This window comes from Barbus barbus (assembly GCF_936440315.1).
Source record: "Barbus barbus genome assembly, chromosome: 39".
Classification (NCBI taxonomy): Eukaryota; Metazoa; Chordata; class Actinopteri; order Cypriniformes; family Cyprinidae; genus Barbus; species Barbus barbus.
This window is the reverse complement of record NC_136717.1, coordinates 11,724,061-11,744,943: the sequence shown is the minus strand read 5'-3', so window position 1 is coordinate 11,744,943 and position 20,883 is coordinate 11,724,061. Positions and strand designations below refer to the sequence as shown.

The window sequence follows — 20,883 nt, the reverse complement described above, 5'->3', positions numbered from 1 at the left end:
AGTGACTGAGGGTTGCATGCCTGGACTTCAGTCTCAGCATGGGGTCAGTGAGCACAGGACAGTGGGGTTAGTGTGTGGGTTCTCCTGTACAGTAACAGGCAAGGGGTAGGTTGGGTTGGGGGTTGTTCAGGATATGAAGGGGTAGGTTTACCTCCTTGTTTCTCAGAGCTCTGCAGCAGGAAGCCCCTGCGCCGTGACGATGGGACTCCTCTGCCGGGCTGCCCTGAATGGTGCCGAAAGAGACAGCCATCAGGGTTTAAACACACACACAGGCCTCCAGTTCGCTCACACCCCCATGCACACACTCATACGTATCAGCCTAGTCCTTGCTGTATGGGTAGTGTGGCTGGGGTTTAGAGCTTCAGTATGGGCATACCGTGTGAGTAATGGACATACCCTTCTTTCACCGAAAAGGTGCTGGTCTTGACAATGCTCCAGTCTTGGAACAGAAGTCACTAAACACCTAAAACAGAATTTCTTCACCACATAATGTTCTTAACTACACTGATGGGAAAAAGTGGTCTATATGGGAGGTGTCTGCTGCAATATACATTCTGTTGAGCTATTGAAACTAACTTTCCCCATCCATCTGAAATAAAATTGTTTTATTTACAAATATATCCGACGAAAGCATTTTCATGATTATTTTAGGATTTTTCTAGTTGTTTGCGAAAACTAATATTTTTTCATTTTAACTACGCTCTCACTCTCAAAAAGTATAAAGTACACACTATTACACAAACTGGTAAATAAAGAAACCTGTAAAAAAGCTTGTTCAAAAATTTAAATTGTACATTTTAGCGGCATCTAGTGGTGAGGTAGAGAACATAGAAAAGCTATGGTGGCCTACACAGGACAAACATGTCATCAACTGAGACAGCAGAAAGTAGCCAGTCAAGCAATGAGGTAAATTAAGGAATTATATTTACTTAATTATTCAGTGAACCAAATATTATTGGTACTTGTTCATCGCGTCAGTGTTTTATTCGCAAGAACAACATAATGAAGAAACACTCTGTAGAGCAGTTTGTCCGTTTAGGGCTACTGTAGAAACATGGCGGCGCAAAATAGTGACTTCAATGTAAGGTGTGTGTGTAGATAGAAATTGCTCATTCTAAGGTAATAAAAACATAACGGTTCATTATGTCAGGTCTTAATACACCTCTGAAAACATAGTTGAGTACCAGCACCAGTACCATTATGGTGGAAAAGGAGTGTTAGAGAACTCAACGAAGATTGATAGGGAACCAGAACTGTTTCTGAATTGCCTGTTTGTCTTGTTGCAGCAGAGAAAATGAGGAGAAAACATGGGGAATTTCCACTAATAATGCACCAGAGTCTGATACCCAATTAATTTATCCAGATTAAACCACATTGTTTACAGTTGCTCTTAGCTTTTTCTGTACTGTTAAAGGTGGGGTAAGTGATTTCAGGGGGGGCAACGCTGACATTTGAAATCACCAAAACAAACATGCCCCTACCCCAAAAGGGTCTTGCCCCTATTTTGATAGCTCCGCCCCACACATACATATGGGAATGATTAGTTCTGTGAAACAAAGCAAAACCAATGTTACTCACCTATCGAGAAGAAACAAAGCAACCTCGGCGCCCCATCGCAGGCCTTGCCTCTCCTTCAGTTTGCTCCAGCGCTGGAAAGCTGATCCGATATTTACAAGGGTCCTACTTCTTGCTTTATCGTAACACCGTGTCTACACTGGATGCGAGCGTCGCATCGCGGCGTGACAAAAAACTATAGAACTCATAATCAGTGATGCTGTCTGCACTGGATGCAGCTACACGACAAATCCCCGACAGTAAACTGCTGCCGCGTTCTATTTATGACGTATTGACACAAATTTCAATACGTCAAAAAATTTGTCGCGTCCAGTGTAGACAGACCGTGACAGGACAACCGTCGCGTCCGGTGTAGACATGGTGTAAGCCTTTTGTTCCGCAGACGTTTTCCTCTTTTGTTTTTTATCCGCCATCTCTATCATTCTGTTGTCGCTCAGCTCGGCTAATGTCCGTCCTGTGCACTGATGAGCGCTCTCTCCTCTGCATCATGAGTAGACATGCCCCTTACTGCTGATTGGCTACAAGTTTGTTTTGGTACTCAGCCCCGACTCTTTTTATAAAGAGTTTTTGAAAAAATGCATACCCCACCTTTAATGATAAGTCATTTGAGGATTGGTTGTGAGTTTTATTTTCCTGAACATTCCAGCAGTCAACGCCAACATCACAATGTTTGTTGAGGAAAGTTTTGGAAGTGCAATGGGTTCAGAGCCTGTTTTTAACATTTTTTCCATCTGCCTTTCATGGCAGGCAAGCACCAAAACATTCACATAAAACACGTACATGTTAAGTGAGAGAGTTTCTACACTCTCTAAGGTTGATCTTATGCTACTATGTAACCAATAGTTATTACACAACCAGACAACATTACTAGGGTTAAAATCATCAAATTTCTTTTTTCAAAACAATTCTATGTGAGGATCATTGCAGCTTTACATGACCTTTTTTATTAGTCAATAGTTTGACTCTAATTTATACCCTAACATATTTTATATATAAAAAAGTAACCCAGTTTTTGTTCAGGATTGCTGAGTTTTGGTAGAATAGATGCCTGATTGGACGTGAATTGTCGTAAATGTGCTTTAGAATGGAAATAGCTTTTAGACAGAGGACCATATATACAGTAGAATACCACCACATTGAGTCCCATGTTAATTAACATGTAAATTAAAACACTGTGTAGTGCTATAGTAGGTTCTTTCATTTAAGCATGATCTCTCACTACTGACATGGTCTTGACATTTAGTCATGACAGAGGAGAGAAATGACTGCAGATGAAACACAGTCCAGTTCTTAACATTCCCTCATGGAGAACCAAAGAGGCTCCATAAAAGATGAAGTATGAAAAAGAAAAACAAAGCAACAAGGATGAGTGCCTTCGCGCTACCCTTCAGGAGGTTAAACTACACAGCGACAGGAACAGAGAAGCGGTGGCGGCAGCAGCGAAATTAGCAGGAGGTTTAGAGGGGGTGGAGGGGGAAGAAAGGAATGGTGGAGCATTCTGGGAGCTGCCCAAATCACCACACACACCGGGAGGCAGAACGAGGAGGGGAAAAAGACAGGGGGTGGGGGCAGCAGCGTTTCCATGGCTACCGTGATTGCCAAAGTGGTCGTTTTCCCCTGGACGCACTTACCATCTTCCTCCTCCTTTCTGCAATCTGCTCCTCTGACTCCATCTCTACTTCATTGCTAACGGAGGTTTTGTCTTCTAGATCCTCTATTAACTCAGGATCCTGCAAGAGGGGGGAGAGGGCCTTTATCATCGCCTGGCTACAGACCAGGAGAGGAGCATTAGAGAGGGAGAAATTGCGGGAAGTGTCGATTCGGGCCAAGATCTTAAGTCAGACAGACCAGATTGTACTTATGAGAATCTGTGCATCGATGCAACTACTAAAAAGATCAGAGAGCGGATTTCCTTTGTTCTAACTGGGCCAGAATTGCTGACAACTCCAACTTCCTGGGATGTCCTGATATATATGGCACCAGGATGGCAGGGAGTTACGAGGGTGGATTCTCGCACACTTCCAAAGCGTGCCAAACAAGCAAGATTTAATATTCTGCCACCGGCCACCAATGAAATACAGGAATATATGAGAAAAATAATGCAGAAACATGTTTTCTGGTGATCAGACGCTGTAATTAGGGCCAGGAAGGAAATGCAGATGAGTAAACAGATCATTAGAATGACTGAAAATATCCGACGAAGAAAGAATCATGCACAGATTAATACACATAGATAATATTTACATGCAAACAAAGGGTTTTTTGACCTTTATAGATGAAGGGACCGTCTTACCCAGACTCTCAGCCAACCCCGAATATTAAAAAAGCTAGATTTTCGCTGTTAGTCTTTGCAATAACCTTTGTAAAACCATTACTTAAACTATTTATCAGCATTAAACTACCTTTCAAGGATGAACCTTAAGTGGGCGAGTATGAGACTGATTTCACTAACAGCACTGTGTGTCTCTATCATACCTGATTGTTAGATATGGAGAGCCGGAGAGGGGAGAGTTTTCTCTGTTTGGCGTCATTGAGCGATTTGCCCTTGGGCCCATCACAGTCCATTGTGAGGTTCTGGTTCTGTCCGCTCTCGTCCCGCGATGGTTCTTTGTCCTTGCGGCCACGCCTTCGTGTGCTAGAGCCCAGGTTCTCCGTGGGTTCCAAGTTATGCTTGAGCACAGGACATTCCTGATTGCCTTTCACACACGCACAGTCCACCTTATATTTACTAACAAACAAGACGAGAAATGGGAAAAGTAGTGAGAAAAGTGTGAAAAGTCAAGCTGACCAAATCAGAATAAACTAGTGCTGTCAAACGATTAAATCGAATCCAAAATAAAAGTTTTTGTTTACATAATTTATGTATGTGTACTGTGTTTATTTGTTATGTATATATAAATACACACAAATACAGTATATATTTGGAAAATATTTACATATATACACATTTATATTATATATGAATATTTTTAATATACTGTATAAACATAAAATTTTTCTTAAATATATAGATGCATGTATTGGTATTTATCTATACATAATAAATATACACAGTACACGCTTATACATTATGTAAAGAAAATCTTATTTTGGATGCGATTAATCATACCTGCATGTGTGTGTATTTATATTTACATAATAAATATACACAGTACACACATATTCTGTAAACAAAAACTTGGGATGGGATTAATCACGATTAATTGTTTGACATCACTAGAATAAACATTTCAGATGTCAATACATCAGTGATAATCAGCCCTAGTGCGTGTTCTTACCAGCTGCCGTAGTCATAATCAAAGCCAATGGTGATTTCACTTCCCTTGGAGATGGACCTCAAAGAGTAAATGTATAAATGCAGCATGCCGTCCTCCATTACGTGCCGCACCTCAGCGTTGGGTGTGCAGGAGCGACGAATGAATCGAGCCTCGTTTCCGAAGCTCCGTGCATCCACGCACATTTCCAAACCGTCAAACTTAGAGTAGAACAATACAAAAGGGTATGGCCTGCGAATAAAACAACGTTATAAACAAAAACGCGAAACCAAAATTAATGCTCAAAAGCACAAAGTGTCTTTTCAAGTACCTCTTAAAAAAGTAACCATTGGCTTCAAATTGTTGTCGTAGCATGACCTTCCCCCTGTACTCGATTATGAGCGAATCAGCAGCCAAGTCCCGAACAGCCTTAAGAATGCGCTTATTCTTCTGTACGTGACTCTGGGAGGAAAAAGTCACAATGAGCATGTCATATAAAGCCACAAACAGCGCAACAGAAACAGACCAATTTTCTGGTGAAATTTGAATATGTGAGTATTTAATACCTCTACGGGTGGTTTGAAGGCTGCGGTGTGTGTATTGTAGGCCAGCGTTTTGCCATCTCTGGCTTCTTTTACTCTTAGCAGTATCCGCACTTCTTCACTGTACTGGTTACTGCTGGCTTCCTCATAGCGCTCCATCCACGACTTCATCTTATTCTCCCAAAGAGAGGGAGGATCTGTCGGCTCACACTCGGGAGCTGAGCCCTGAGGACACAAGATGGAAAACAAGCAGCATAAGCATGCGTAACACACATATGAATAGTTATTTGGGGGTAAATTTGGATAGCTCCAGAGTACCCACCTTTACTCTAGATGATTTTCTAGAGCCTTCACGGAATGACTGAAAGACAAAAACAAGCAGAAATCAGACTCGTGTGTTTCAAATCAGGTGAAATAACAGATTTTGGTTCCATGGAATGACATTTATAAATAATATTCAAATGGACAACAAAAACAAAACAAAGGGCTGAATTAAATTGATCAAAAGTACTGACAGTAAAGGCATTTTTAATGCAACAATAGAGTTCTGCTTCAAATAAATACTGTTACTTTGGACTTTCTCTTCTGAGAGAAAAAAAGATATCACGATTTCCACAAAAATTCATTTTCGAAGTCACGTTTATATTTACTCAAAGTGTTTGTTGAATGACTCAGACCTTCTTGGCCCTGGCTGTAGCCGGGGGCTCCTTTTCTCCACTCTTCTTTCGTTTCTTATCAGCCTGTTTGTTGCCGAGACGTGCTGTTGTGAGTGTGATGCTGGTGGGGGTGTGCTGAAACGCAGTGTATAACTCTAGTGGAACCTCATCTCCGCTTTCTGTAGCACTGGTGTCCCCGTCTGCAACAATACACACATTACAATGAGCTTGTACATTGAATTTACCACCTCAACCATCATAGTACAATTGATATTTTCCCCTCAACCATAAATAAAAAAGTAACTGTAGTTTGAACAGACACTGTTGTCCTCAAAGTGCACTTTTGACATTGACTCAAGCTGCAGCTGTAATGCCCAAGCATCTTCAGCAGGTGTCAGTAGAGGCAGAGAGCTCAGATATTTCCAATCTTAAGAAATCTCTAGCAATTATTGACATCACTACAAGGAGAGCTTCTTATAGATTTGCCAGCATAGATTACAGGAGGGGCAGATATACATTTCACATTATACAAAAGCTCATATGATCCTGTATAGTGTCTTCAGACTCTAAAGATGCTTATCTCCAGCTGAACTGTGGGAAAAAGAAGTGATAGCATTGTTTCTTTGGGAGAGGTTGAATGTGTCTATAGGTGTGTTTGCTTTTGTGTATGCATAAAAAAACTCACCAGACATGTTCTCTCTCTTCCTGGTTTGCAGTAGGATGGCGTGCTCTCGGTCCAGGGTGCGTGGCTGACAGCGTTCACACAGGTAGGTCTCGGGAATGTGCTGCCGGTCGATCCCCATGCAGTCTATGTGCTGCCACACACTAATACACAAAGAGAGTTATGAAGGAGGAGAAATGGCTTAAACTATTTATTTTGATTCTTCTGTATTATTTAACTTTGAACAAAGTGACTGACAGATCCTACTATTCAAACATTCAATCAACTGTAAGTTTTCATCTACGCTCTGACAGTGCTAATCTCATAAACAAAGAATGGGATCCTATCCCAGCAAAAAAACAGGTAACACTGGAAAAAAAACTATCTGTAGTATTTTAACAGATAAAGCTACAACCAAAATAAACATTGTTCTTAAAAAAAAAAAAAACTTGAGCCTGAATTTTTCTCTTGTAAAATACATCCAATTACATTGAAAACGTGACATAATTAACATGACATTTCTGAACAATTGTTATTAGCCATAAAACAAAATCAACATTAATATACAAAGTAGCTGGAAATAATTTTTGAAATGCATTTAAAATAAGGGCTGGTCACTATGTTAGATTACACAGCTCTGAGCTATCAAGAAATGTACAAAATATAAAACATAATATTTTGCAAAAATTAATATTTTAATAGTACATTCACTACTACTGTTCAAAAGTTTGGGACTGGCAAGATTTTGTATTAATTGTTTAATGTTTTTGAAAAGACTGCTCACCAAGGCTGCATTTTTTGATCAAGAATACAGTAAAAAAAAAAAAATTACATATTTTTCACATTTTATTATAATTTAAATTATTAATACATTCTAAAATGTAATTGATTCCTGTCATCCAAAGGTAAGTTTTCAGCATCATTACTCATTACTATTCTTCAGAAATCATTCTAATGCTGATTTGGTGCTTAAGAAATATTTCTTAATATTTTGGTCAAAACAGTGATACATTTTTTCAAAGACTGTTAGATAAATAGAAAGAATAGCATTTACTTGAAATCAGAAATCTTGTGTAGCATTATAAATATCTTTACTATCACTTTTGATGAATTTAAAGTAGCCTTACCCCGTGTAAGTATAACATGGACATTTTTACCCTACATCTAAGAGCATATCTGGGGCATGTATGCCCTTTTAGACAATTTTTGACATACAGGTCTCTACTGCCTAGAAAATATATATTTTTTTAAATCAAATATTACATTACAACACTTACACACAGAGCTGGGTAGTAATTGATTACATGTAATCTGGATTACGTAATCAGATTCCAAAAATTAAGTATTGTAATTAGAGCAAGTTACATTTTAAAATACTCGTAATCAGACTACAGTTACTTTTTTATGGATTACATTATTACATATTATTCACACAATAGCAATTAATTATTCATAATTCATTGATTCTCCCTAATTTCTATTTTTCAAATTTTAAATTTCCCTTCTAAAATAGCCTACCGATTATTTACATATTATATATGTATATATAGTCCAGTCTTGCGGACATTCACACAAAGATCAGTCATTAGTCGGGTGGCAACAGCATTTGACCACTGGATTTACAAAAATCATTTCAGGTTTAAGAAGGTTTAACATTGAATCAACTATTGATGAACACATTCATTTTTATTTGAATTATTACTCTTTTAACCATGTATTATTAATTATAACTAATTAAAATGCACATATGCATGTTATTTCTTAGATACATGTAATGCAGGCATTCCAAAACTTTTTGTCATCTAAACCTTATTCACCAAATATATTTGCTTTAAGTACCCCTGAGAGTTTAAAATAATATTTCAATAATTAAGTGTCACATTTGCATGTTCACGGTTTCTTTGATTAATGATCACATTGCATGCAGGTAAATAAAAATATTTCATCTTTTTTAGTAAGTGTTTTATTTAAAACAAAGACAACAGAAATACAAAGACGGTTCACTCCTATACTTATGAATGGGAGAAACTACAACACGCAATATGGAGGAATAGTTCCACATTCTAAATTAAAGAGCAAAATTTCCCCATAAAACCCTGACTAGACTAACCAATGCACATGCGCAGTTTTAAGCACGTTATGACTCTGCATGCGCATTGGCTGGTCTAGCCTGAAAAATAAGCTTTTTAAACTATTTGACCATAAGAAACAACATTCATTGAGCAATTAATTCCAGATTTTTGTTGCTGATTTGACATAGGTAGCTGTTTTTGAGATTTCAGGATTCGCCCATTCATTAAGATAGGTCTTGTACGAGCTGCCCGGAGGCGCTGCAAACATGGCCACCAAATGAAGAGACTTTCCTCGAAAGGGAGTTTGTTTTAAAATGGTTTATTTTCATTTTTTTTTATGATTTAATTAATTGTCAGCTTTTGATTAAACTCACAACCCCACTGCAGTTCCTTTACGAAGCCTAATTTGGGAAACCTTGATGTAATGTAATGTTTAATGCACTTCATGTTGTGAATTACAATGAATGGAACAAGTGTTCTTACTCTTAGCATTTTTTTACATCATTATGGTACAAGATAATGCTATTTAAATCAGTGTGATAAACAAGTTAAATCAAAAAGTAATCTGATTATATTACCTAAAATGTGTAATGTAACGGATTACAATTTGTAAGTAATCTACCCAGCTCTGCTTACACACATCGGTGACATCTTTATCACTCTTAGTGGGATCTTTGCCATCTTAATGTCTGACTCCGTCTAGGACGTGATAGTTCATTACACTGATTATGTTCTGGGGAAAGCACACGCATGCGTTGTGGTACACTCCAAAATGGTGGAAGATGGTAACTCAGGGAGAAGAATTGTTGAATAAATTGTTATTTTTATTTTCTTTGCACACAAAAAGCATTCTCGTAGCTTCATAAAATTGAAGTTAAGCCACTGATGTCACATGGACTGTTTACTAGATATCCTTGCCATGTTTCTGGGTCTGGGAACATTTCAGTTGCACTGCTCTCTATACAGGGTCAGAAAGCTCTCGGAGTTCATCAAAAATATCTTAATTTGTGTACCGAAGATGAACAAAGGTCTTACAGGTTTGGAACGACATGAGGGTGAGTAATTAATGACAGAATTTTCATTTTTACGTGAACTATCCCTTTACACCAGGCCTCATCTCAAGAACTAATAAACTCCATATATAAAGCATTTTAGACAGCTTACGACAGATAAGCAATTTGGCAGGTTTTGAAGGGCAGCCAAGAATGCTGTAATTACACATGTAGACATAGTTTGAACATGTCGAAGTGTGTGGTCCCACCTGCACTTGTCGCAGCAGATCATGTAGCCATCATCATGGGTGAAGCCGCAAATGCAGCGTGTTATGTCAGCACCGTAGCTGCCGTCTTCCGAGGTGCTGAGCGTGGTGCCACGCGATGCCTCGTCCTGCCCGCCTGGCACGAACAAGTTCTCGCCTGGCCGGACCCCGGACACAAACAAACCCTCACCCGGCCGGATCAGCACCGAGGGAGGCGGGGACGCCGGCGGGGTGGGTGGGGGTCGCGCCCCATAATTGTGGTCCTGGAGGAGGAACCATTAGAAAGTCGTGAAGCGAAAGCATGATCAGATAACACAGAATGCAGATAAGCAGGTCAACAATGTAAATGCAGGAAGGCATGTGGCGTGTTTTGCTGGGGGACAATACTCACGGCGTAAGGCAGACCGATGTAGCCGTGGGAGTGGTGGGAGCCGCTGCTGTAAATCTGGTGAGGGTAGTTGGACTTCTCAACTACCACAGAGCTCGCCTCCACAGATTCTGGTCTACTCCATACACAAACACACAGGGGGAAAAAAGAGAGAGAGGCCAGAATGAGAAACAAGTCTGACAAGGCGTGTTTTTAAGTAGGCCTATACAAAAAAAAGAAACAGGTTTGACAGCAGTGAAACAAAAGGGAAAGGAAGATCCAAGATTAACAAAGCTTGCTAGGTTGCAAGGAGAAGTTTATTCACCAACGAATCAATGGTTGTGTTTGCACCAGTCATTGCATATTTTAGCATGGCACAGAACACGACAGACCTCAGTAGTGACCTGCTATCTGTACACACGTGTGTGTGAGTGTCCTGTCATGCCCTCAGCTGGCGGGACGTGGCTTGTAGAAAGTGAAATAACAGGATCACACTTCTCTGTAATCTCACAATGAAGTCTGTCAAAAACCCCAAACCCTATCTGGACCACACAAACATGCCCAACGAAAGAGCCCTTGCTTCCACGTGTTGTTAGTAAGCGAATGAAATTAATGGAAGGAGATTTAGAGTAAAACCAGAAATGGCAGGAGTTTTTTACATATAGAATTGGCTGCAAAAGAACACTCAATGCCAAGTTTCACTGGCAGAAAGGATACAGAGTAAGATGGACCATTCCAGACAGATTTATAATCGTATATATAAACATAACAGTAATTCTTTTTTATTTATTTTTTTCACACAAAAAAAGAAGTGTCAAGGTCACGCAGCCACTCTGATGCTAGTATAGAAACAGATTACATGCTTAACCTAACACCAGTGCACTCACATAAACAACAGTTACAGGGTAATTTGCATATTACTACTACACTCGTGCATACGAAGAAAGCATGCGCTGTTTTCAACACGTGAGACGACACAAAAACAACCACATATATACTTCAAAATATACCGTAGTCCTTTAAAAAACTGAATTATCTACAAAAATGGTTCTAAACCTACCATAAATCAAGGTGTCTACAGAGTAAACGGCACAAGCAGCACGGCAATGCACAGAAACCGCTCCGTATTTGTTTCTCTTTCCTGTTTTTGTCGTATTCCCACTTTCCTCTTAATCATGTCTTACTGCAAACTGTACCTGCTGGCCTTCTCGTCACATTCACCTCGTGCTGTTTGTCCCTGCCTCACGTTCAGACTTCCTGATTCAGTTGGCGCTTTTCAGCCCAACTGTCAAAGTGAAAGTGTGTGAACTGCTGAGGGGCGGACCCTTGAGAGAAAGAGTGTGTCTGTGTGTGCACAAGTCAAATGAGAACAAGAGCTCTTACGAAGAAATGGCCCTTCCAGGCAGGGAATAAATGATTAGCAGGTTTTATTGATGCTTTTACGTTGCGGTGTGGTTTTAGCGATAAGATTATCAACGCAGGACAGGTGACAAGCCGGGGGATTTCCTGAGCATCAGTGACAATAAACTAGTGTCTTTACTAAAAAAACAGTTGCCTCTCTCAGCAGGGATAGGAGGAGGACTTTAAATAGGTAGTGAGTCAAAAGGAGACAGAGAGAAGGTATTTGAGTAGGTGCAAATGCAGAAAGGGGTTTGACAGATTAAAAAAAAAAAATTTATTAACCATAAACCCAGCATTAAAACAACATTATTTTGACCACATAAAAGAATTATGACACTTAATTTTGTTAATGGTTTGCAAACATTTGCATTACTCATACTTGCATATCAAGCTAAGCAACGTCCAAATTGAAATGAACCTCAAACTGTTACTGTCCTGTGTAATAACTTTCTCCTCTCAAATTTCTAAATTTATTTAACAGCTAAAAGTCAGTCTTCTCAAAATATTGTTTGGTGACGAATCAGTGCATAAATTACAGACTTCACCTTTAACACCTGGTCCTAACCAGTCCCAATGCGATAAGATTTGGTGTCCACACACTAGACATGACAATTCTACAAGACACGACAAAATCAATCACAAATCACATCCAATCGGAAGAGCAAGTGGCCTCTCTCTGCAAGCTCACTCCTGTCTCATACTTGCATTGAAACAGTTGGTTATATATTCTAGTGAACAGAAATTAAACAATTTTAACATTATTCAAAATACATACTCAATGACTGATTGAATCTTTGTCTTGTAATACACTCACATTAAAGCTCACAGTTTGACAAGTTATATTTTCCTTTATTTTATTTTCAAGATCTGAGAAAAATGATCCATTGTCGCTTTCATTATGGCCATTAAGTCTCGCAAACAATATGTTTAAACCTAAATTAAACTATTTTCATATTGGACAAAAATGCTTGTCATATATCACTGAGGCATTGAAAAGAAACACTTTATTTTAAGGTGTCTTTGTTACACACTATATGTACTTATTATTATAATAACAATTATTTATGACACATACAAGTAACCCTAACTATATAGTAAGTACATATAGTTAATCAATATTACTCAGTACTTAAATGTGTAATTACAATGTAACAAAGACACTAAAATAAAGTGTAACCATCCAAAATTAATGTTTTTTTTCCCATATTCGTCATTGTCATCATAAAAAAAAATCAGTTTGTCCGATGCATATTAATCCATCGCGAACAAAAATTAAATGCTAAATGGAGTCTTCAAACAGTGAGGATGATTGTGTTGTCCTCTCGCTTCTTAAAAAGAGAAAAAGAAAGGAAATATTGGGACCATCCAATCCTGAGATTGTGTAGAGAGGAAGCAGAGTTCCACCTCATTATCAAGGAGCTGTGGGATTATCCCGAGCGACTCAAAGTTTACTTCAGGATGTCAGTCTGATGCTTTGCTAGGATTTTGGCGTTCACTTGTACAGTGGCTCGGAATGGTCAAAATGCTTGCTACAGATGCGCAAAATGCTAATAATTGAACCCAATCTGAATTAGTTTATGACAGACAATGTGTAAATGTGATTGACACACCATGAGGTCATATATTTAAATAAACATTTCGGACGAGAATTTCAGGCTCAGTGTGCAAGACCCTTAAAGCTTGTAAAATTATTTTTTTAGTAATTACTGAGGGTTGACATTGTGCAGTTAAAAAAAGCTACATATTAACCATATATTATGTATTACTTACACATTTCATAAATGTTTAAATGGAATATAACATGTTTAATTTCAATATATGCTTTGTTTATATACAAAAATAAAAAGAACAGAACCAATTGCTGGGTGGTCAGGAATTGAGGAGTGAGGCATGTCAGAATTGTGGAAATGGAATTATTAATCAGAATGAATGTTTTGCAGTTAAACGGCACAGGGTTAAATGCCATAATAACAGCCTTAATACAGAAATAACATCGCAGCACAACATGTTGTTGTACGTTGCTTCAAACAAAAATAATAAATTAAATTAAATAAACAAAAATGTGTAAAAAAAAAAAAAATGAAAAAATGATCAAGGAGATGGAAAAGACATCGTGTGTGGTGATGTAACTGAAGCTCCAATTAAACGTAACGGGCATGCATGTGCTAATCATAGCACACCACTCCAGAGATAGCTTAATATGGAACAGACAATTCGCACACATACACACCTGTTGAGAGAGAGTGGGGCGACAGACAGGGCACAGAAAGAGTAACATCACATGCATAGACATGAAATCGCACAAAGCAGTGTCCATCTAGGGCTAGATGAGGTTTAGAGGGATTACAGCAGTCGTTTCGGGTCCAATGGCATTTTAACGGACTGTCTGTTGACATCACGGTGATGCACAATGCCAGGTAACCATGACGACCTCTGCCGCAGGCCCAGGGTGGGCTGACCCTGACCGAGGAGTAATGTCAGGAACAAGTAAAAAAAGCCACGTTGGAGACGTGTGCCGCTCAGATAAGATCTGGCGATGCATAGACCACCCAGAGATAAACAACGTAATATTTATTTTCTGTACGTGGCGTTTCTCGTTTAGCAGCAGGTGGAGATCTTTCCTAAAGCTTGTGGAATAAATCTGCGTATGCAGACAGGCGTATGGACGCCCGAAAAACACTAACACCCAGACGGGTGTAAAGCTGCGTGGCAGCACGGCCTCTTAAGCAGGCTAAAGCTCCAGCGCCCAGCTGTCACTCAGCCGGTCGCCATGACAACAGGCCCTGCGCAGTGCAGGCGAGAGCACCATGGCAACACAAAGTGACGAGGCAATGGGACGGAGCGCCGCATTTAAAGAGAAACACACTGCTTTCATTCAAGCGCATGCTGCAGAGGGGAGGGATTCTGCTGTGTGGCACGTGATGTCACATCTATTAGATGTTTAACAGCTGTGCTTCCTGCGCTGAAACTAACAGGATGTAGCAGAAATTTTATGAATAGTACTATAGAGTGCTTACTGATGCTACAAATCCAGAACTGGCAACAAAAAGACTTATTCTCAATGCAATGCAACATTTTCTAATGGGTAGAGTAGACCGGATAAATTTAAATGGTATCATTGGCTCAATCTTTTATTTTAAAATACATATATTATAAATATACACTCACACACACACACACACAAAGGGCATATTCACACCAGGAAAGTCTGCTAGTTCACGTGCTTTGGTCCGGACCAAATACAACGTTGATTTTTTTTGGTTTGGTGCGGTTCGCTTTCACACTGCCCTTTTTGCAAGTGAACCAGAAACTGTAAACAAAAGAGGTCTCGGTACGGTTGTTTGGTGCACACCCGAGGGCAATTGCTGTATTCACACCTGCCCAAAAGATCCGCACCAAGCAGGGAAACCAACTTGAGTTTTATTCAATTGAACCAAACAAGACAGGTGTGGATCCACCCTTACACACATCTCTTCCATCTTCCTTTGAACCTCTAACTCTAGCACTCTATTATAATTCTATTTAATCTACTTTTCTTTTTATGAAAAAAAAAAGGTTGACCCTCTAACACTTTCATCCTCTATTCTGTTTCTATTCGAACAATTTGTTTTCTTTAAAAAGAAAAATAGACCCTCTAACATTAGCGTTCCCTATTCTATCTACTTGCTTTATTTTTATTTAATATATAAAAACAACTTGCTATGGGTACTGCTTTAGGCTAACTGAGACTTGTCACAGCACTTACATTATTGCTCTTTTGTTGGTTTAGATTGTTTCTATTGTCCTCTTTTGTAACTCGCATTGGATAAAAGCATATGCTAAATGACAATGTAAATCTATCTATATATATATATATATAAACATGCACTTTTTCCCCTTGCAAACTGCATACAAAAAGTTTAAAATTTTTAAATCTTTACATTTTCAATTCCTCACATAAAGCAATACATGCTTTCAGAAGACTTGCTGGTTCAAGTCATACAGATAACTTTTATGGTGTTTTGTCGTCAATTTTTGAGCTTGACAGCTCCAGTCCTCATCCACTTCCATTGTTTGGAAAAGACCAACTGCTACATAACTTCTGCTCTATTGAAAAAACATCTCTTTTTGCTATTTGCTCTCTTTTTGGATGTAACAGCAGCAGAGCATGCTTCTGATGAGAAAGAAGCAGATAAATGAGAGGACGGAAGCGGTTGGTGGAAAAATCTGACTACAGATGCGTCTCTCTCTGCTGATGCAACCAGAAAACGAATAAAATGAAACGAATGTAGTGATGAGTCAATATGAAAGGACAACGACAGAAAGAGAGAAACTCACTCTGAGCCTGCAGCCATGTCCAGGTATGAGGTGTTGGCCGTGTCCACCCCTACTGGGATGACTACGCTCATGACGTTCTGTGCTGGGAGTCTCTTGTCCTACTGAGTCCAGAACACAGCAATCCAAAACACTGAGGCATGTCAGCCACAGCACTCATTGCACACATCTAAGTGCATCCACAAGGCCTGAAAAAAGACAGAGAGAGAGAAGAGCACTGTTAGTGTTCGACAAACTTTACACCAGACTCAAGATATAACACAAACAGAGCTATAAAAACGTGACGGGGGCACATTCATAGACAGCAGTACACACATAAGGAGCACATATTACGAAACCTGGGTCATTACAGCTAGTATTGTAAACAGGATATGAGTCCTTTCAAAGAGTAACTATGATTCATAGAACAAATATGAGGCCATGGCTGAAGGCTAATATCATTCGTACAGACATCAACAGAAATACTATACATAAAATAACTTGTTACTTTTATTTTTAATAGATAAACTACTAAAGATTAGTTTGTGCTTCAACACGTTGGTTTGGGTAAAGTTTCCCTAGCACTAAAAGAAAAAAAAAAATCAGTGTTTGAACATGTCCTTTGTAAGACATGGGAGGGGAAGTGAAGATTGTGTGGCAAAACTGCATCCAATAACAGTGCTCGACCTTTGCAGAAACAACAAACAGGGTGAAGTGACTCCGCATTGACTCAAGGGGACGCAGTTGCATTCTTTGAAGTGAAGGAGAGAGAGAGAGAGAGAGAGAGAGAGAGGGAGAAATACAACATGGAGGTGGCCTTTTATGTTTTCCGCTCTCATCCTGCGCGTGCACAGAGACGTGTGGTTGCTGCATTGCTGGCGTGAGGATTTAATGTGTGCAAATGGCGGAGGCAAAAACAAAAACGACGGATGGAAAGATTAATGATTAAGCTTTGTGTGTCGGGTAGATGGAGACGAAGAGAAGCAGCTCTGCGGTTAAAGGAGGGAACTGGCATTGACGGACAGCCAGAATAACCAATCAGGGTCTTCCCTTGCAAATAACGTTTTAATCCTGGTCATAGGGGCTAAATATGTCACACTGACATACTTCCCCTGGAACAACAAACAGCACGGCGACAAAGGAATTAAAGTGTGTGTGTGTGTGTTGTGGTGATAAATGGGATTAGAGGAGGGGCCAGATGCTGGGACATACAGTCTACAGATGAAACCTGGATTTTGGCAAGACTGTTCGGCTACAAAACAGAAAACAGGATGGAGGAATACTAGCATTGTGCTAAAGACTTCGCATTCAGTAAAAAGAAAATACAAAAACGGTATATATTTTGTTATTTATATATTATATTACATTATATTTATTATATTATATATTACCGTTTTATTAAAACATTTTTTACCAAAGTAAACTGATAAAAAAAAAATCTAGTTTTTTAAATTTTGATTTAAATCACTGAATCTTTTCTTTTTACTAGATCATTTATATATCTACATAATTTGATGAACTTGCATTGTTATAATTGAAATTTAAATAATCTAAAATGACACCCATTTACTCGCCAAAGCCAATTTTAACCCACATTTGGTTCATTTTGGACTTTGCATACCAGGACTGTGATCCAGATCACTGCAAATAAACAAAACACGAAGTTACATGCCTGCACACAACACACACCTTCACCAGCCTTAACATGCCCCTTTAAACACACACACACTTACACTTCCCTATGAGGGTGGCACGTCTTCTGTTTACTGTTTGGAAATAGGTTTACAATGAGACTGTCATCTGCACTTGCGGCATGTTGAAGAACAGAGTTGTAAACTGTGTGATGTGCGTGAGACACGCTCGTGCCCTTTGCAGACCATAAAGGCTATAAAGCAGTCCAAAGAAAAAAACAGCTGTCAGCTTGAGGGCTAATTAACAGGAATCTGACGACATGTGTCCGTTAGTGTGTGATTTGCTCTGTATGCAACTACGATTCTCCCATTTTTGGCCGTGTCAGGTCGCTTTCACAAGCGCAGTGGGTCTGATATATTGGGGATGTTTCGACTGCTGTGAAAAATGAATGGAGTTTCACAGCTCCTGAAAAAGCACAGGAAATAATAGCTCTGTTCCAAATCTAGTGGACTGCCTTGCTGTCTTTTGTTTATATAGGCAGCTGTCCTCTAAGGCAGTATCCTAACTGAATTGGAACCTAATAAGTGACTGATTTAGAATGCTATACAAAAGCATCATTATAGCACACAAATAGCCCACACAAACAGAGACCAGGAGGCGCCACTCAATATTGATTCCAAGTTTTAATGTTAGCAAAATATAGAGCATGCACATAAAAACTAATTACATTGAAGTATATGCTTTTTCTATATATATATGCTATATATTTATATATAAAACAATCTTAATTCAGCTGTCTCAGTTTTTCTTTTAATAGAATCCATTCAATATCTTTTTATAATAATAACAACAGCAACCTTTTGGTAACACTTTAGAATAGGGAACACATATTCGCCATTAACTAAGTGTTTTTCCTAAACAAACTCCTAATTTGCTGCATATTAATAGTTAGTAAGGTAGTAGTAGGTATTGGGTAGGATTAAGGGATCTAAAATACAGTCATGCAGAATAATGCATTAATAAGAACTAATAAACAGCCAGTAAGCTAGTAATATGCACGCTAATAAGCAACTAGTTAACAGTGAGAATTGATCCTTAAAATAAAGTGACCAATTTTTTTTTATTAAATTATAAATACAAATAAAATAAACAATTATTAATATAATACTATTGTACCGCCAATTAAAAAATATTACTACTACTACTACTACTAATTACTTTTTCTTACAGAACAACAGTAAAATTACAATGTCAATATTCATGACTGTAAGGTTAGTGAAACAAAACAGTTCAATTACTGACTTAATCACTGAGGATAATACATATCCACAAAACATTTATAGTAATTAGACTGTAATAAATGGTATTTCAACTTTGTTTGTTTGAAAAACAACTACACACAATATTGTTCTTGTTATTACAGCAAGTTCAAGCTTAATTTCAGGATTTGGAAAGGGGGGAATGGAGACCGTTCTTCAAAAACTAAATCCTGTAGGACACACTGACCACAGATGCCCCACAAAATGCTCCCCAAGTAGGCAGCTCACTGTGCCCTCTTCATGAAGGCGTAACAAACAAAGGAAGGCGGCAAAAGAGAGCCAAAATTGTGTGTATTGTAATAAGCCCATTTCCCTTATAAAGCATACAGTGGTCTCTTTCCAGCTTTCTCACGCCGAGTCTGTTCTTCTTGGCCTCAGCAGGGCAATCCTGCCGTCACTGCTCAGGAATGCACGCGTGCGCACTGCCTCTCTGTGGCAGTGCACGCACACACACACACACACACACACACACACACACGCGCGCGCACATAACCATCACATATGTTCTTCGAAGAGCCAAACGTACCCTTTCTTTCCCCTCAAACACACACACACACACACTCAACAAACCCCCCCCTCCTCAAATGTAAAAGGGAGGTTGTGGAAAAATCTAGTACAGTAGAGCATTCCTGGCTAAATCAGAGCATTCAGACTGCCTCTGACACACCCATTTCCTTTAGTGAACCGTCTGCCACTCATGAGGAACACAGCCAGAGAGAGAGGGAGGAAAAAAAGAAAGAAAAGCGCTTCCCTGCCCTACCCGGATTTCTTTCCCTCCCCTCTGCACTTCCTAAATAAACCCTTGGCCTTGACACTTGGAGGGGAAGGGAGGGGTGGACGGGGGAGATGGCTGCGGAATACAAGACCAATTAAATGGTCATGAGGAGAGAGAAGCCATTTAAAGGGCCTATAAAAAGATAAGCAGCTTTCTAAACTAAAATATATAAAACACGTGTAATGTTATGCAACACATCGTGTAATATTCCGTCTCTCTGCCCTGTCCTTCCAGTGGAACTATCCATCTACGAACGGGAATTCTGGCGCAGAAGCCACCAGCTGAATCCAACTGTTTTTCCTCCTCTCTCTGTATGGACACAATGTCGTACGGGAAGCTCCTCCCTCGCTACAGCGGGCAGGGAAACCCACAGCCTCATGTAGGAGTGTCAACACGTTTTCTCCTTTCTCTCCCCGTTTCTCCCTCGCTCTCTCCCACAGTCGTTTTCCTGGTTCGCGTGGTCTGATTTTGAGCGGGGAGAGATGGAAATAGAGCAGGCTTCCAAACGCGAGCCCCGGCGATGTGACTTCACACCATTCTCGCAGGCTGAGTCATCGCAGCCTACGCTACACTGAGGCTTTACACAACCACGTGCCTCAAAAAATGCACGAACGCACACTGAGAGCTTTTCCTGACTGTCATTGATAAAGATGCATGAGGTACGAGGTCGTGTCACCTTGTTTGCGTCTTTTCCCGTGAGACAAATACGCCACAATCGGGGCACAATCGCAGCCAGCTCTAGCTGTTGAGGGGAAGATGAGCGAGATGCCTATTTGAATACAATATTTTTTTAGCAGTGCTTACTACATTAAACTAACCATGCTGAAAGACATTGCTGCAGAGATTAATAATAACTTTGTCTATAATAAAACAGGCGAAAAACTCACAGACGTCCCACGTCCAGAGGCCAGAATTTCATAGAGACCTCAGGATAGGCTCTTTAGACTTGGACCAGTAAGCAAGGAGAATTCTTGGGAAAGTATTTTATCTCAGCTTCTCGAACAAATGTTAATGAGGTTAATGGCTCCTGCACTAGACTGCCAAGTGGCTGACCATAGTGCACCTCCACCACGGTCAG

General features: G+C 39.5%; 1 protein-coding gene across 7 annotated transcripts in view; it reads right to left on the bottom strand.

The window, feature by feature from the left end:
* Positions 1–20,883, bottom strand: part of LOC306858542 (inactive histone-lysine N-methyltransferase 2E-like) — a 36,668-nt gene that overhangs the window by 7,267 nt on the left and 8,518 nt on the right. For 2 of the 7 annotated variants that reach the window (XM_079399111.1, XM_079399112.1), the window contains exons 2-12: positions 16,104–16,288; positions 10,410–10,521; positions 10,022–10,281; positions 6,713–6,852; positions 6,049–6,227; positions 5,694–5,732; positions 5,396–5,596; positions 5,161–5,291; positions 4,854–5,081; positions 4,051–4,303; positions 3,207–3,305 (exon numbers count right to left, since the gene is read on the bottom strand). In XM_079399111.1, coding sequence (XP_079255237.1) covers positions 3,207–3,305; positions 4,051–4,303; positions 4,854–5,081; positions 5,161–5,291; positions 5,396–5,596; positions 5,694–5,732; positions 6,049–6,227; positions 6,713–6,852; positions 10,022–10,281; positions 10,410–10,521; positions 16,104–16,174 — 1,713 coding nt within the window. In that variant the 5' untranslated portion in view covers positions 16,175–16,288. Of the gene's footprint in view, positions 1–151; positions 224–3,206; positions 3,306–4,050; positions 4,304–4,853; positions 5,082–5,160; positions 5,292–5,395; positions 5,597–5,693; positions 5,733–6,021; positions 6,228–6,712; positions 6,853–10,021; positions 10,282–10,409; positions 10,522–11,445; positions 11,654–16,103; positions 16,289–20,883 lie in introns of those variants that run through there. The other 5 variants (XM_079399113.1, XM_079399115.1, XM_079399114.1 and 2 more) reach the window with 5 other exon arrangements.